Below are 16,983 nucleotides of genomic sequence, written 5' to 3' on the forward strand. Positions count from 1 at the left end.
TCCAGTAACACGTAGACACACACGCACATTCAGTTTAAAAGCCCATATTACAACGTACATCCACCTCATCTTCACACTGAGATTTGGGTTACATCTGTCCCTTTTTGAGTTTTGACCCAAGTTAACCTTTTAAGACGCTCTTTATTTCTTCCCCTTTTGCCTCAATTCACGTTCCTCCCACTTCCCCTTACGTGCCTTTTATAGCAGCCTCTCCTTTTCTCTTTTATTCATTTTCTACACATTTCTCTTACTTTAAGATCAGAAGCCATGTGCGGTGGCTCACGCCTGTAATCCCAGCAGTTTGGGAAACCGAGGTGGGAGGGTCTCTTGAACCCAAGAGTTCGAGACCAGACTGGGCAACATAGTAAGACCCCCGTTTCTACACAAAAAAAATTAAAAATTAGCTGGGCATGACGGTGTGCGTCTGTAGTCCCAGCTACTCAGGAGGCTGAGGCGGGAGGATCGCTTGAGGCCAGGAGTTCAAGGCTGCAGAGAGTCACGATCCCACCACTGCACTCCAACCTGGGTGACGCGGCTAGACCCCGTCTCTAAAAAGGAAAAAACTAGAGGGGTGGGTCTATCACGCTTTCAATAGATATTTAGCTTGAGTTCTATACTTTTCTCATGACCGTTTGTCTTTCTGTTTTCCAGGTCACTCCTCCTCGCTTACACTTAATTCCCACCCTTCTCCCTTTTCACGGCCCACTCCCCTTCCAGGAGTCCTGCCTGCGCTTCGAACTCCAATGATCCTCCCATTCACCTCTCACCCCTTTTCCCGCCTTTTTGCCCCATAAGGCTCCAAAGCGCGAGGACCTCATTGTCCTCCTCCCCCATCCTCCAACCAGCCCACAGGACAGCCGCGTTACCATGACGACCGGGCTCCTAGAAGCTGCAGTCAAGGACCTGGTTGCCATGGTTTCCGCTTCTCCGCCTCCAGCCCCGCCCGCGCTCCCCGCGGCGTCGGCGCCTGCGCAGTGCGTGGCGCGCCGGGAGTCAGAGCCTGGGCGGGACGGGGCGGGGCTTCGACCGAGAGGGAGGGAAGCCGGAGAAAGGATAAAAAAGGGAGTGGGACTGGCGCCTACGGTGGCCGAAGTGGGACGCGCCGAGCCGGAGGCTGCAGGATGGTAGGCTGTGCGAAGAGGGAGGGGAGGGGGAAGCGAGGGGCGTGGGCTGCACCTGCGGGGGTCCTCGGGGGCCGCCCTCGGGGTGAGCCGCCCTGTCTTCCCTCTGGTCCTCAGAGGCCTCCCTTGCCTCGGCGGGTGGGCGAGCCGGGCTCGGGAGGAAGAGGGGGAGGTGGCATTCGGGAGAGGGGCGGGGAGGGGGCGCATTTCCAGGGCGAGCGGGGGCTGATGAAGGGGCGGCGGGGCCGTCCCGAGCCGGGAGGGGCGCTCGGGTCTTGGCACCTGGGGGTCCCTCGATCCCCACTGCAGGGAAGCCGCCCGAAGCAGAGGGTTGCGGGGGTCTCTTTGCGGAGGGAGGGAGCGGGGGTCACCTGTCACCGAGACCCCCTTCCTGGGCTGCACAGGCGGGAGCGGGGACCCGGGTGGGGAGAGGGGTGTGGGAGGGGAGTTTCCGGGTCGGAAAAGGGACCGCCCTACTGGGTTCGTGGCCGTGCTTGCCTAGAGGCTGGGCCCAGGTAGGGAAGCGAAGTGGACTCGTGGTTTTGCTCCGAGGGACCCAGGCTTTGGGATCCCGGGCTCCGGGGCTCTCTGCCCCCCATCCCACTCTCTTTCCGGAACCCAGGCCTTCCGTCTTCCTGCTTGCTCCCCACCCCCCTATCTGAGCGCCGCACGAGGCTCCCCAGCGCCCCTCTTTTCCCCTCCTTAATTCTGATTTTTCATTTACTAAGCTAGTACAGTGCCACACACCCAGGAATTCCAACCCTGGGCATATCCATGAATAGAAGAGCTACTGGGGGAAGGAGAAGACTCCAGGATGTGGCCCAGACCCCCTGGAACTGGGAAGCTGGGGTACACTGGGCAGTGAGGGTTCTGTCTTCCATCCCCCTTGACCCAACTTGCTGTCTGTTCTGCAGACATTCTTTAGGGGAACCCCCTGGTTGGCGGGGCCCTAACTGAGGGAGATTGGTCACCTGGTGTCTGGGGAGGAGTGGGCGCTTAGCAGGAGGCACCCTAAAAGGAAGAAAAGTTAAAGAGAAATGTCAAAGACCAAATGCCTGGGTGCCTGCAGAGAGGAAGATGGGATTTGGGCATCTCCATACCCTGTGTGGTGTTGGAGATACATACTACAGAGGAGGATACCCCTGGGCATAGGCCTGGCACTGGAGGGTGATATGTTTGGGAGATCATTAAGATCTTATGGCTATGATGGGGTGGAAAATTGAGGTAGCTTCTCCAGGGACAAAATATCAGATTTCAGCATGGTGATGGATAGAGAGAGGGTGGAAGAGAACAGGCATTTCTTTGGCACCGGTTACTGTCGTCTTGTCACTGTGCTAAGCATTTTACTTACCTTTAGAAAGCAGACCAAGGCCGGGCGCGGTGGCTCACGCTTGTAATCCCAGCACTTTGGGAGGCCGAGGCGGGCGGATCACGAGGTCAGGAGATCGAGACCACGATGAAACTCTGTCTCTACTAAAAATACAAAAAATTAGCCGGGCGTGGTGGCGGGCGCCTGTAGTCCCAGCTACTCGGAGAGGCTGAGACAGGAGAATGGCGTGAACCCGGGAGGCGGAGCTTGCAGTGAGCCGAGATTGCGCCACTGCACTCCAGCCTGGGCGACAGAGCGAGACTCCGTCTCAAAAAAAAAAAAGAAAGCAGACCAGAAAGCAAGAGGTCAGGGAATCATGGTAATAATAGTAATAATAACTAACGGTCGGGCGCAGTGGCTCATGCCTGTAATGCCAGCACTTTGGGAGGCTGAAGTGGGTGGATCACCAGAGGTCGGGAGTTCGAGACCAGGGCCTGGCCAACATGGTGAAACCCCGTCTCTACTAAAAATACAAAAATTAGCTGGGCATGGTGGCACGTGACTGTAATCCCAGCTACTTAGGAGGCTGAGGCAGGAGAATCGCTGGAACTTGGGAGGCGGAGATTGCACTGAGCAGTGATTGCGCCACTGCACTCCAGCCTGGGCGACAGAGAGAGACTCTGTCTCAAAAATAATAATAATAATAGCTAACATGTTATACTGCCTGCCTGTGCTAGGGACTTGCATATATCAACTCATTTAGTCTCACCTAACAACTGTGCAAGGCAGGTATGATGTCCATTTTACAGATAAGGAAACTGAGGCCCAGAGACTTACAGTAGTAATTGGCCCAAGGCCTTGCATAACTAATAGAGCCAGGATTTGAACCCAAATGACAGACTCAGAAGCTCTGACTTCCCCCTGCTGGTGGAAACACCCAGCGTTGAGAGCAAGGGGCTGGATGTTGGAAGAAAGTAGAGAAGAATTAGCAGGAGATGAGTTTGGGGAATGTATGTTTACCCTCGGTTCTGCCCTCCCATCCCCCACAGATGCGGTTCATGCTGTTATTCAGCCGGCAGGGAAAACTGCGGCTGCAAAAATGGTACCTGGCCACTTCGGACAAGGAACGGAAGAAGATGGTGCGCGAGCTTATGCAGGTTGTCCTGGCTCGCAAGCCCAAGATGTGCAGCTTCCTGGAGTGGAGGGACCTCAAAGTTGTCTATAAGAGGTGACTCCCCACCTACTTTCAGACCTGCCTAGATTCAAGTTGGGCAGTGGGTTAAAATGGCTGAGAAATGGTCGTTCCTTAGGTCAGGGAGACCTGGGAGCTGAGGACATCTGGAGGACAGTAATGAATGTCAGCTTCCTTTTTTTTTTTCTCCCCAAACTCTTCTTAAAGAAGTTCTTGTTTACCACTTGGTTTTGCTCACACGCAACACCTGCCTCACTCAGGTGTCCCTTTGGGCCCTGTCTTGCCCCACTGCGCATGTCCCTTGCAGTCAAAGGTCCTGCCCTACTTTTCCTAACACACACGCACACACACACACCCTTTCCGGTTCCTTCTCCTCGGAGCAGGTAAATTACTTGGCTCAGGTTTTTGCTGAGTCAAACTTAGGAGGTCAGAGGGCAGGAAGGAAAAAGCATGCGTTCTTTGCATGTTTTTAAGATAGCACAAAGAGGCAGGTGAGTTACTCTTTACATGCCCTAGGGCCACCTCACCTGTGGCCAGCCAGGGCACAGACCACCCCCAGGCTGGTGGGAGGTTTGAGCCCAGAATGCCTGGGTCCTGAAGCAAGCTTGTAGCGATGTCTCATGCGCTCCTCTCCGCAGATATGCCAGCCTCTACTTCTGCTGCGCCATCGAGGGCCAAGACAATGAGCTCATCACACTGGAGCTGATCCACCGATACGTGGAGCTCTTAGACAAATACTTTGGCAGCGTAAGTCTCCTCTGCCCACGAGTTTCCATTCCAAGCAATCCCCTTTGGTAATCTACCAAACTTTGAGGCCCCTCCAGTCTCTGCCCTGGAAGTCTCAGGGGAGAGGTGAAGTTGAAACAGTAAGAACAGTAATTAATTTCCCTTTTTAAGCTTTAAGCCTATTAACCATGTCCCATAATCGTCCCTGAGTGGGGAGAGTGGGGGCAGGATCAGGCACTTAATCTCCACTTAGAGCTTAGCTCGGACTTTTCACACAGAGACCAAGTTCAGATTTTTTGTTTAGTTCAAATTTTTATTTATTTTTATTTATTTATTTATTTATTTTTGAGACAGAGTCTTGCTCTGTCACCCAGGCTGGAGTGCAGTGGCGCAATCTCGGCTCACTGCAAGCTCCGCCTCCCGGGTTCACACCATTCTCCTGCCTCAGCCTCTCCGAGTAGCTGGGACTACAGGCGCCCGCCACCACGCCCGGATAATATTTTTTGTATTTTTAGTAGAGACGGGGTTTCACCGTGGTCTCGATCTCCTGACCTCGTGATCCGCCTGCCTCAGCCTCCCAAAGTGCTGGGATTACAAGCGTGAGCCACCGCGCCCGGCCCAAATTTTTAGTTTTTAGAGACACAGCCTCACCCTGTCACCTGGAGGAGTGCTTCCTATGGCTGGAGTGCAGTGGCACAATCATAGCTCACTGCAGCCTTAACCTCTGGGCTCAAGCCATCCTCCTGCCTCAGTCCCCTGAGGAGCTGGGACTGCAGGTGCACACCACTATGCCCAGCTAATTTTTATATATGTATATATATATATATTTTTTTTTTTTTTTTTTTTTTTTTTTAGAGATGAGGTCTTGCTATGTTGCCCAGGCTGGGTCTCTAACTCTGGGGCTCAAGTGATCCTCCCACCTCAGCCTCCCAAAGTCTGGGATTATAGGCGTGAGCCACTGTACCCAGCCCCATATTCAGATTTTTATCACTGGTTCCTGATCTTGGATTTGCATTGGAATTTTCTGGAGAATTTTTTTTTTTTTTTTTTTTTTTTTTGAGACGGAGTCTCGCTCTCTCACCCAGGCTGGAGTGCAGTGGCGCGATCTCGGCTCACTGCAAGCTCCGCCTCCCGGGTTCACGCCATTCTCCTGCCTCAGCCTCTCCGAGTAGCTGGGACTACAGGCGCCCGCCACCACGCCCGGCTAATTTTTTGTATTTTTAGTAGAGACGGGGTTTCACCGTGGTCTCGATCTCCTGACCTCGTGATCCGCCCGCCTCGGCCTCCCAAAGTGCTGGGATTACAAGCGTGAGCCACCGCGCCCGGCCATTTTTTTGAATAGCAATGTCCAGTTTCCACTCCCAGAGATTCTGAATTAACTTATCTGAGGGACAGCTGAGATCTTAGATGGGGCGTAGTAGTAACTCCGTAATTTGTGTTATAAAGTGCTTTTGGGTCCTCTTGTTTGCTCCTTATCCCATCCTAGCAGTAAGTGTTGGTATCTCCATTTTTGAGGCCAGAAAACTGAGACTTAGAGATGTTTCATGACATGTTTAGCTAGATGGTTAGTGACAGAGCCCTGCTTGGAACTCAAGTCTTCCACCCCATGGTCCAGAATTCCCTCCTTCCCTGCCCCACAGTGTCCAGGAAGCGGGGCTACCGCAGCCTTTGGTGGGAAGAACATCACAGATTTTGGGGGGAAGGCAAGGGGAACCATAGACAAAGGTAGATAAGGCAACTAATGTTTCATGATCAGGAGGAAAGAGGCAAGAGGAAGAGGGAAAAAACTGATCCAAGGCAAGGCGCAGTGGCTCACGCCTGTGATCCCAGCATTTTGGGAAGCTGAGGCAGGTGGGTCACTTGAGGCCAGAAGTTTGAGACCGGCCTGGCCAACATGGCAAGACCCTATCTCTACAAAATATTTTAAAAATTAGCTGGGCGTGATAGCATGCACCTGTAGTCCCAGCTACTCAGGAAGCTGAGGCAGGAGGATCACTTGAGCCCAGGAGTTTGAGGCTGCAGTGAGCTGTGATCGTGCCACTGCACTGCAGCCTGGACGACAGAGCAAGAGACCCTGTCTCTAACAAAATAACGAAACAAAAAAAGTGAAAAAGCTGAACCAACTACTAAGGCTTGGAGGTTGGGGGCAGAACCCAAGGAGGGAAGCATAGTCTTAAAAAGGAAGTGGCTCCAGTTGCTCCTCCATGCTCAACTCAGCCTCTCCCTGCCCTCCCAGGTGTGCGAGCTGGACATCATCTTCAACTTTGAGAAGGCCTACTTCATCCTGGATGAGTTTTTGATGGGGGGGGACGTCCAGGACACCTCCAAGAAGAGTGTGCTGAAAGCCATTGAGCAGGCTGACCTACTGCAGGAGGTACGGGCCAGGGACAGTGAGGAGGAGGAGGAAGCGCACAGTGGCGGACAGGGTCCTCCCTCCCCTGGACGCCCTGCCTGCCCTGCCCACCGTCGCCAAGGGGCCCCCCCTCCCTGTGGTATCTGACCCCCACCACGCCCAGCTCTCCAGCTTACCCTCAAGCCCTGACCCCATGGGGTGGGAGGTAGGGTGGCAGATAGCCCACCTGTGCACCCCTCGTTCCAAGCTCTGTCCTTCCCCCAAGCCCCCAGATGTCTCGTGGCCACCCAGTCTCCTTTGTCCAATTCTCTCTCTGAGCAAGGCTTAACGCCAAAGGGTTAAGGGTTTGCTCTGGAGTTAAGGGTTGCTTGGAGAATTGGAGAAGGGGCACCTGGTAGGTCATTCTTTTCTTCCCTGATTTCTTCCCCTACCCCTCTTTTTTTTTTTTTTTTTTTTTCGCTCTTTTCTTTTTTCTTTTCCTTTTTTTTTTTTTTTTTTAACACACACATACTCCAAAGTCTCTGTGTCTCAGGAGGAAAAGGCTATGGGGTTTTGGGGGCTGGCAGAGGGCACCTGGATGTTGGTTCTCCCTGCTCCCCGGCGCCCCCACCCTCACCCCATTACTGCCTGCCCCCTCTCTGCTGTGCCATCACGGAGCCCTGGTGCAGGGAGATGAGTCACCAGAATCTGCAGTGATGAGCGAGCCCGGCCTGAGCTGGCTCTGAGGAGGGGGAGAGATAGGGGGCGAGGGGGGGCTCATCTCTGCAGTGGGAGAGAGGGCAGAACTGAACTTGCCACCTCACTGGTCGAGCTTCACCCTCCCACACGCACGCACACGCACACACACACCCTGGTACACACACACATGCCCTGGCATACACACCCACCGTGTCACCAAAGTTGCACTCAGACCCTAATGACGCATCTCCCTGCAGCCTGGTTCACCTTCCCTCAGGGACCTGGCACTCACCTCCCACTGCCTTTCCCCACTCTGAAAAACAGGACCCAGTCAGCTGTACCCCCACAGGGCCCCAGAAAGAACCCCCACCTCCTTGTCCCGGCTTCACTCCCTTTACCCCCAGGTGTCAAGGCGGGGCCCCTGCTTACCAAGGTCCTGGCTTTGGGTTCTCTGGGTGGTGACGGACTCAACCTGGGCCCCACTGTTGGCTGGCTCTGGGGCTGGCCCTGGGAGGCTGGTGGGCGCCCCCTGAAAGGCTCGCTGGTCCGGCCTTGGGCTCACATTGGCTTCTCTCCCCCTCCCCCGTGTCTGTGCCTCCCCCGTCTGACTCTTCCTCGTGACTGCTGTCTTGCCCACCCTGTCGGCCTCTCCTGGTGTCTCTGCGTCACCCTCTGTCTGTCTGCCTTAGGAGGATGAGTCGCCGCGGAGTGTGCTGGAGGAGATGGGTTTGGCATAGCCCCTGCTGGGCCGGGGCGTGGCGATGGGGTCCTGGCAGCATGGCGGAATGGCTACTTCTCCTCTGCCCAGGGCCCTATTCTTGGTGGGACTCGGCTGCCCCTCCTCTGCTGCCTCACCTTCTTTCGGAGTGAGCTGTGGGCTCAGGCCCTTCAAACATTCCCTCCCTCCACCCCCTACCTCCACTTTCCCCTTTTCCCACTGAAGGTTTTAGAAGCTAGGAGGCAGGAAAATGTGACCCAGATGGGGGTGCTATTTGGCTTTTATTCCCTGCCTTTGCAGAACTGATGTCACCCCAGACGTCCTCCCCTCCCTAATAACTGTAAATATATAAATATGTCAGGTTAAAGGGAAAAGGTTTTCAGGGCACTTCTCTTCCTCTCTGTCCCATAACCTACCTCCACCCTCCCCCTAGCCAGCCAGGCAGCTTCTCTGCCTGGGAGGGGAGCCTGGCCCCCCTCTTTCTCCTTGGCTGCAGTGGGGCCTTTATCCAGTGCCAGGGAGGAACAACATAGTTAATTTTTTTCTAACCTTGCCACTTTGAGGGAAGGAAGGGTTGTGGGAAGGGCGAGCTTTATGGGACCCTGGTCCTGGCCCTGGCCCTCTTTCACTCCAGGTGTGGATGAGGCAGGAGCTGGGAGGGGTGGGGAGGGGGAAGTGTCTGCCTTTATTTCCTTTCTTCTGAAATAAAAGGAAAAGCATTTCTGGACTTTGCTGGCCTCGAGCTCTGTGAAGGAAGGCAGGGCTGCTGGCATCATCGGGAGGCCAAGGGGATCCTGCCAGCCTTGGGAAGAAACGGAGAGCACGCAGTTAAATGAGAATTCCAGATACACAACAAATCATTTTAGGGATAAATGTGTTCCATGCAGTGTTTGGGACACACTTAACTCTAAAACTGCATCTGTTGTGTCTCTGGAATTTCAAATTTCCGTTTCCTGTATTTTATCTGGCCACCCTACCTTAAACGGATTTTTATGCCCAATGCATCTCCAAACAGGCTGCCCCCAACTCCCTGAGCTGCCTTTACGGAAGGAGGAACAACTCTTCAGGATGCGGGTCTGTTGTGGGGATTTCATTTACCCAGTTTAATTTGGATCAGTTCACAAGTACCTGTGATTAGAAAAGGCTTAAGATGGGAGGCCAAGGTGGGCAGGTAGCTTGAGCCCAGGAGTTCCAGACCAGCTGAGCAACCTGGCAAAACCCCATCCCTACAAAAAATGCAAAAATTAGCTGGGCGTGGTGGTGCACACCTGTAGTCCCAGCTATTCAGGAGGTTGAGGTAGGAGGATCACCTGAGCCCAAGAAGTCGAGGTTGCAGTGAGCTGTGATTGCACCACTGCACTCCAGCCTGGGCAATAGAGTGAGACCCTGTCTCAAAAAAAAAAAAAGTTAAGAAGTGACTTTAGCCAGGGTGTCTCTGTGGCTGCTACTCCCTCCTCCCCGCATTTCTTGCAAAGTACCTAGGACCAGGAATTTAGGGAGCAGTGGAGGGAGATGGGTGGGTGAACACAGGAAACTCCGTAATGCGGCCCCAGAATCTTGGGAAAAAGGAGCCCACTGGCGCCCAGAGCTGTGGCACCTTCTGCGGTCGCCTTTTTCTTTTGAACCAGAGGTCGCTGGACTCATCGCAGACAATTGGCTCTTTTATTGCATTCCGCTGGGCCTCTCTCTGTCAAGCCCTGGGGAAAGATGACTTTACCACCATCCCCCAAGCTGGAAGTGGAATTTCGGGTTTCTTAATGGGTGCGAGCCATATTCTTCTCTAAAGACAGTTTCAGGACTTTCCCCACTTACCGCTCGCCTTAGTTTGGGGGCAGGAAGCAGGAAGAGATGGGGACTGTGGCTGGCGCTTCCCTCACCGCCCCTTGGGAAGGACCACACAGGCCCAAGGGGACGGGTGAATAACCGAGAACAAAGTCCTAATAAAATAGTCACTTTTATTTCTTAGCAAAACTATTTCCTCCGTGAGGGGTATTTACAACAGAGAAAGGAAAGAAGGGGTCAATTCACAGCGACTTGGAGAGGTTGGAGGGGCTCGTGGGAGGCCCGAAGGGCTGGAGACAGACACACTTCACACAATTAACTGGAACTGCTTTTTCCGGTTTCGGACGGGGACGTCCCCAGAGGGACTTGATGGGGCCGGGGCCCCGCGTGGGGAGGGAACTCGCACAAACCACCCGCCCTCTTGGGCTGGCCCCCGGTCACCCGCGGGTGAGCTCTGGGAGTTCGGGCTCTGGACCCGGGAGGGGGGTCTGGCAGGTCCCGATGCGGCCCGGGGACTGGGGCAGGGCCAAGGGGCAGGGCCGGGGCGCATGCAAACACCGAGCGGGAGCGGGCAACACGGAGGGGGGCGGCGGCGCGCGCGCGCGCGCGCGGCGGAGGCGCGCGGGGGCGGGGCCGGGGAGGGCGGTCACGGGCGCCGGAGCAGCACGTGCTCGATGTAATTCTCCAGCTCCTCCTGCTCCTGCAGCCGGCGCTCCTCCGCCTCCGCCTCCTCCTGCGCGCGCCGCGCCTGGGCCTCCCGGCCGGGATAGTGGCGCGAAGGCGGCAAGGCGTGGTGGTAGTGGCGGCGGCGCAAGGCCGAGGGCGGCTGCAGTGTCCGCGGCCGGATGTAGTTGGGGAAAGGGTGGTACGGCCCTGGCGGGTACACCTCGTCCTCCTCCCGATCCCAGGGGGGGAGCACCTCGTTCCAGTCCGGCAGCTCGTCTCGTGCGGGAGCGGGGACGGGGGGCGGGGGCTGCGGGGAGCGGACGTGGGTGGGGGCGGGGGCGGCATGGGGGGGTGGCACGGGCTCGGGAGGGGCGTTCTTCTTCCGCTTCCTCTTCTCCTCCACCTCCTCGATGATGCTGACCACGTCGTCCGCTGGCAGGTGGAGTTTGGTGGACAGCTCAATGAGGCTGTCGATCGTCTGCGGGTCCATCTCCTCGTCGTCCTCCTCCTCCCCGCCCTCCTCTGCCCCCTCGGCCTCCTTCCGCCGGTGGCCCGGCGTCTCCTCCTGGGAGCGCTTGTCCTCGGCGCCGGCTTCCCCGTCCTCCTCCTCCGCGAACAGGAGCGCGTTCTGCCGCGCCCTCTCCGCCTCCTCCGCCTCTGCCTCCGCCTCCGCCGCCTCCTCATCCTCTTCCCCCACCCTCTCCTCCCCGCCGCGTCTCTCCTGCTCCGCCTCCTCCTCCTCCCTTGCACTCTCTCGCTCCTCCGCCGCCTCCTGCAGCCCCCGACCCCCGAGGCCGCGCTGCCGGGCCCCGCCCTGCAGCAAATACTGGAGCAGCAGGTCCGAGGCGAGGTCGGCCAGCCGCTCTTCCTGCGCCGCGGCCTGCCGCGTGGCCTCTGCCTGCCGCCGCCCGGCCTCCACCTGCGCCAGCCCTTGCTGGAGAAGGCGCTCGCCCGCCTCGGAGCCGCCCAGGAGTGCGCTCACCGGCCGGCGCGCCTTGGGGAACGGGGCGGCCAGGCCTTGGTACGCCTTGGACAGGGGTGCCAATGCCTCGCCTAGGTGTGTTTTGGGGGAGGACACTCCTTCCCCGAACTTGTGGGTTTCGGGAAGGGGCCCGCTGTCGGGCATACGCGCCTGGAATTGCGAGGGGGCCGGGGGTGGCAGGGGCGCGCGCTCCGGGACACGCGCCTGGAACTCTCCCCAGGAAGCGCGCCACACGCGCTCTGGCCCCGGGCTCTCCAGATTCACTCGGGTCAGCGTGTGCGTGCGGGTTTCCGTCTCTGCTGCCGCCGTCTCCTGCTGGCGCTTGGCGCTACTTGGACTGAAATCTCGCAGTTCCTGGAGCAGGGACGCTAGCGCCTCGAGCTCCTCGGAGGGATCGCTCGCCTCGGGCCCATTCTCCGGAGTCTGAGGGCGAGGCGGACCCGCGGGCTCCGGGCTCTCCGGCGCCGGGAGGCTGTGGGTCTGGCTGCGCACGGTCTCGGTCAGCAGAGCTTCAGCTGCTTCTTCCGCCGGCCCCTGCTGGGAACCGCTTGGTGCCGGGGGCGAGGCGGGGCGGTCGAGTGCCTGCAGCAGCACCGCGGCCAGCGCCCGGGGATCCACGCCCTGGAAAAGCTCTCCCTCGTCCTGCGGCTCGGAATTCCGAGCGCCTCGGACCTCTGGGGCGCTGCCATCCTTTGGCCCGGGCACTGCGTCCCCGGCTACTGGCTCTTTATGCTCAGAGCTGAGAGGAGGAGGCTGCGCCTCAGGGCGACCCGGGGGTGCTGCCCCTAACCCGTTGATCAGCAGAAGGCAGAAGAGGGCGGAAGCCGACAATCTGAGGGCTTTCATGACCAAGGGGCTGCCGGAGACTGAAAAATAGAAGGGACCAAAAAAAGAGGATTTCTGTAAGAATTCCCCTCTCTAGGTATACGTTCCCTTCCCCCACCTCTCAGCAGGAAACCCGGGGCTTCCCTGATCCCCCAAATCTTACCCAGAAGAGGAACGTTTAGGAGCAAAGGGGGAAGATGTTGTGCCGATCTCTGGAGCCGTGTAAATGGGAAAATAACCCCCGAAGCCCTCGCTTACCCAGGGCCTCCTCGCCCCCTTCCCTGAGCCATCTCACTGCCATCGCCCACGTACTAAGCAGCAGCAATATGGGGGAAAAAAATCTCTGCTCCCTCCCCGTAGGACTCCCCGGATGGTGCGTGGGCGACTTCAGCAGCAAGAGAAAAAGCTGCGACTCCCCCGTTTACCGGGGACCCTTACCAGGGGGCTCCCCGCTGTGTTTGCAACACCCCCATCGAGAGGAGAGAAAACCCTCCCTCACGCCCACGGCTGGCTGCCGAGGGTTTGAGGGACGAACAGCGGAGTATTTACCAGCTGGTGTCACGACGCGAGAAGTGGAGAGGAGGGTCGGGGCAGGGTGGGGACAGGGGAAGATCGGGACGCGTCCGCCTCGGCTCCGAGCGGTGGCCGGGGTACGAGCGACGGTCGAGGTCTGGCGTCCCGTGGGCTGGGCTCAGCTGGGTCGGCGCAGCTCCGGGCGGCTCGCTCGCTCCGGCTTCAGCACGCTGGACAGCGCCCGCGCCTCCACCGCCTTATAAAGGGGAGCGCGCGGGGTCACGTGGGCGCGCCCCGCCCCATTGACGTCAATGTTCATTCATGGGGAAGCGGGCGGCCGCCCGGAGGAGGAAGGACGCCCGACGATTGGAGGGTGCCTGCCTCTCCTGGCCTGCGCCTGCGCGCTGGGGCCTTCGGCTGAAGGGGTGTGCGCTAGCGGAGCTCCGGGAAATGAATGAATGAATGAATGAATGAAATGCTGAAGCGGGCAGGGCGGGGGGCTATGAATGAATGAAGGAGGGACGAGGAGAAAAGGATGAATGAATGAATGGGAGAATGAATGGAAGGGTGGATGCAGAGGCGCTGGAAGGCGGGAGGGTGGGTTGCAGAGCAACTTGGAGCTGCTGGATGGAGCCCGCGTTGCTGAGTGGAATAGAAAAAGGGTAGCCCCAGCGTCCGACTGGGCACTAGTGGGAGATCGATACTGGGGAGGGGAAGGATAAAGATTCAAGAGCCGAGCAGGGGGCCGGGCTCCCCATCCCGAGACCACGCGCCCAAGGACGGCGTGAACCTGAGCGCAGAGGGACAGATCTGCACGCCTGCGGGCGCTGTCCGCGGCTCGGCGGTGCGGGTGGCAGTCCCCTGACAGGGGCAGATGGGTGGATCTTGCGGTTTTGGTAATCCCATCGGGAAGGGTCCGAGTCGGAAGAGAAGGGGGAAAGAATGAGGATGTGTGTGCCTCTGGGTTGTGTCTGTTTCACGACCCGTGCTGTGTCTGGAGGAAAAGGTGTGCCTGTCCTTCTGTCCCCTGACTGTCGCTTGTGTCAAGGCCCCCCGCTGTGCCCCCTTCGGCCCATCTCTTCCCACCCTCCCCCAGTCGCTTTCCCTCCTGCCCCTCCCCTCCCCCAAGGACGTTTGGAGGGCGAGACCAGAGCAGGTGGGGAGGGGGTTGCGCAGGTGGGGGGGGGGTGACTCAACTCCAGCTCTCTCCACCGCTTAAAGGGAAGGTTTGAACGCGATGGGAGGGGGACCTGCAACGTCAGAGATATCCCCTCTCTGCCACCAGCCCCTTCGACCGTATCTCCTGCCAGAGAGGTTGGGGCTGGGGGCTTGGACAGCTAGAGGTTCCGGGGGTGGGGGGCGATGACGCACAGATTTGCGCAAAGAGAATCCATCAGCGAGCTGGGTCCGGTGAAGGGAGACCAGCCGTGGGCGGGGGTGGGGGGGAAGGACGGAAATGGGGAGGGGGCAGGGGAGAGGAGAGGGTGGCAAGGGGGGCAGCCACTGCAGGAATGAAGGGGAGGGAGGGAGGAAGCCTGGAGGGGGCTGCGGTGCTGGCAGAGAGCGGTGCGGGGGCGTGGGCAGGGAAGGGGGGAATGACAATGACACACGCCAGACACACACGAACTGCGGACACAGGGGTGCTCGTGGGCACACGCAGGGCACCCACACCCTGAGACTCTGGAAACCGAGGTCAGGGCTGTCTGTCAGGGGCTTAGAGACTCTTTCAGAAACGGTCCTCGCCCCCCTCCTCACCTCTTCCTGGCACTGACCCTCCTTCTAACCTCCCCCTCCCTATACACACACTCACGTGCTTTCTCTCTATAACCAGCAGTGGCTTCTCGCTTCCATCAGTGGCTCGACTTTCCCAGAAGAAAGCCCATCAGCTCTGCGGGGAAAGAAATGGGGAGGAGTGGAGAGGAAGAAAAGAGAGAAGAGATGGGGGCAGGGGAGGAGGAAGGAATGAAGGGATCTGGAACAGGTAGAAGGAGCAGGCTAAAGGAGAAAAAAAAAAAAAACTGAGAACCAAGGTGACAGTGGAGATTCCAAAGAAAGGAGGGAAAAGAGGGGATAGGAGACCCCGAGCCAATGCCTCCCATCCCCACACACAGCCAACCACGGCCTCCCCTCCTTCCTCTCCCCGCCCCCCATCTCCCCTTCATCTTCCCAGCCTGGATACAGAGAGCAGTGGGATGGGGAGGGGGTCACGTTACCTTCCTGAGGAGGATGAATCAGAGAGAGATGGCTCAGACATCTGGAGAGGGGGAGGGGAAGCCATCCAAGAGAGAAGGGAGAGGGGAGGGAGGGAGCCAAGGGGGCTGACTGAGTGGCTGATGGGGATTAGAGACCAAGTTGCAAGATGAGAGGAGACAGGCACCTGGAGAAACTGTATTTGCCTGTGGGCTTGTGTATGCACACACACCTGCGTGTACATGTACATGGCTTGTGCATGTGTGTTTATGTGTGTATGGAGATGAATGACATACATGGCCGGGGCGGGGAGAAAAAGGGAATGGGGGGAAGCAATTGTGTATTTAATCAGATCAAGAGTGGATGGGCATGGTAGTGTTTCCAGTTTAACTATGTGATGTTCTATTCCAGTCTGTGTGGCTGTGTTTGTGTTTGCTTCCAGGTGTGGGTGTGTGTGTGCGCGCACGCGTGTGTGTGTGTTGGGGGGTTTTTATCTCTTCTGCATGCCTGTATGCCCATGCAGTTTGGAGTATTTGAGCACACCCAGTTCTGGGCATCCGCTGGTGTCCAAAAAGTGTGCCTGGCTTGGTACACAACAATGTGTGTGTAAGCACACACATGCCCCCACTCCACATCCCTCCCTTCCTCCACTTAAGCTCACAAGCGCAGGAGAGTTTCTCAGAAATCAGCATCCCCAAGGCTCCAGTCGTCCTGTGGTGAGGGAGCAGGGTGGATATGAATGCCTGGGGCACCAAAGGCTTGGAGATTCCACAATCTGGGTCTTGACTCTGTCTGCATGGTCTCTGGACTCATTCTGTTTCTGCCTCTCTCCATCCCAGTTCCCTACCTGGGTCAGCTCATTCACACACTACCCCCCTCTACTGGGGGTGAGCTGTGCCCTTCATACCCTGCTGCCTCTAGGGGCTTCTGGACTGGGCACAGTTCTTGGGATGGGGAAAGGAGGGAGACAGCAGAAAAAGAAAGACAACTGAAGAGATTGGGAGAGACAGAGTGCTGGAAAAGGCAGAGCCAATATGGGGACCTGGTTGGGGATGCCTGGTATTGGCTCTGACTTGTTTGTGTGAATCCATCATCTCTCTTTGTATTTGTTTCTGAATCTCCCTCCAAGAGGGTAGCTGGAGAAGATGGGGTCCAGCATCGTAGGGTTCCAAGCTGAAGATATGGAAAACCAGGAGAGTGGGGAAGAGCACTGGGTCTTTTCCCTGAGAAGGTCTGGGAGAGAAAGAGAGAGCAGGGGCTTGGGGACCCCGAAGCTCACCGTTCCCCTCTTCTCCTCCCCCTCCCCCCAACCGGTGACTCACCTCTGCAGCCTTTAACTGCGTCAGCCATGGTGGAGGGGCAGGCAGGGAGGGGGCACTTTATGAGAGGGGAAGGGGTCTCCACTTTGAACTTACAGAAGATGCTGAAGGCCCCCTGAAAATTGCCCCATTTAGAACACACTCTTGCCCTATGCCCTCCCCATCCTAGAGCTGGGGAGTCCTGGGGAAGGGACTGAGGGGTGGGCTGGGGGCTACGGGAGGGTGTGGAATGATGAGTGATGGGAAGGGGGTGCCCACCCTGATTTTTAGTCCCGAGGTCCCATTCGCCCTCAGACCCCCACCCACTCCTGAGTGGGGGAGGGGAGACCCAGCAAGCGAGGGAGGGCAACGCCGCAGAGATGAGTCACCAAGAAAGAGAGAGAGAAAGAGACAGAGATGGGGAGAGACACGAAGAGAGAGCCACTGGAGAGACTAACACACACACACACTCAAATACACACACAGACACACACACACCATCAAGGTGGTATCCACCAAGAGAAAGAAAACCACTTCTGTCGTCCTGAACCAGCCTCCTTCAACTTCCACCTGTCACACACATAACACACTGTCCTACAGAATCACACTGAGATTCGGAGACACACCCAC

At 57.5% G+C, this 16,983-nt stretch overlaps 2 protein-coding genes across 6 annotated transcripts; one reads left to right on the forward strand and one right to left on the reverse strand.

Annotated features, from left to right (window-relative positions):
- The first annotated feature begins 984 nt into the window (after window positions 1-984).
- Window positions 985-8,824, forward strand: AP1S1 (adaptor related protein complex 1 subunit sigma 1). Of its 4 annotated transcripts, none has more exons than XM_055292713.2 (5): window positions 985-1,124; window positions 3,480-3,658; window positions 4,261-4,369; window positions 6,585-6,722; window positions 8,069-8,824. In XM_055292713.2, the coding sequence occupies exons 1-5, from the start codon at window positions 1,122-1,124 to the stop codon at window positions 8,114-8,116; spliced, it is 477 nt and encodes a 158-aa protein (XP_055148688.1). In that variant the 5' UTR covers window positions 985-1,121; the 3' UTR covers window positions 8,117-8,824. The 4 variants fall into 4 exon arrangements, with proteins under 4 accessions (XP_055148688.1, XP_055148691.1, XP_055148690.1 ...); XM_055292716.1 differs by having other exon boundaries at window positions 1,017-1,124; window positions 8,072-8,824; XM_055292715.2 differs by having other exon boundaries at window positions 1,119-1,206.
- A 1,214-nt stretch (window positions 8,825-10,038) lies between these two features.
- On the reverse strand, window positions 10,039-15,002 carry VGF (VGF nerve growth factor inducible). Of its 2 annotated transcripts, XM_055292679.2 has the most exons (3): window positions 14,676-15,002; window positions 12,902-13,121; window positions 10,039-12,393 (listed from the first exon to the last, which is right to left on the reverse strand). In XM_055292679.2, the coding sequence occupies exon 3, from the start codon at window positions 12,371-12,373 to the stop codon at window positions 10,526-10,528; it is 1,848 nt and encodes a 615-aa protein (XP_055148654.1). In that variant the 5' UTR covers window positions 12,374-12,393; window positions 12,902-13,121; window positions 14,676-15,002; the 3' UTR covers window positions 10,039-10,525. The 2 variants fall into 2 exon arrangements, with proteins under 2 accessions (XP_055148654.1, XP_055148655.1); XM_055292680.2 differs by lacking the exons at window positions 12,902-13,121; window positions 14,676-15,002 and adding an exon at window positions 12,516-12,637.
- Window positions 15,003-16,983: the final 1,981 nt, after the last annotated feature.

Source organism: Symphalangus syndactylus, chromosome 9 (assembly GCF_028878055.3).
Source record: "Symphalangus syndactylus isolate Jambi chromosome 9, NHGRI_mSymSyn1-v2.1_pri, whole genome shotgun sequence".
Lineage (NCBI taxonomy): Eukaryota > Metazoa > Chordata > Mammalia > Primates > Hylobatidae > Symphalangus > Symphalangus syndactylus.

Excerpts from the sequence above, each read along its gene's own strand:
- AP1S1 (XM_055292713.2), top strand. Across the intron at positions 3,659-4,260 it reads CTCAAAGTTGTCTATAAGAG|ATATGCCAGCCTCTACTTCT; the intron begins GTGACTCCCCAC and ends TCCTCTCCGCAG. Across the intron at positions 4,370-6,584 it reads TAGACAAATACTTTGGCAGC|GTGTGCGAGCTGGACATCAT; the intron begins GTAAGTCTCCTC and ends CTGCCCTCCCAG.
- VGF (XM_055292679.2), bottom strand. The coding sequence starts at position 12,373 with ATGAAAGCCCTCAGATTGTCGGCTTCCGCCCTCTTCTGCCTTCTGCTG.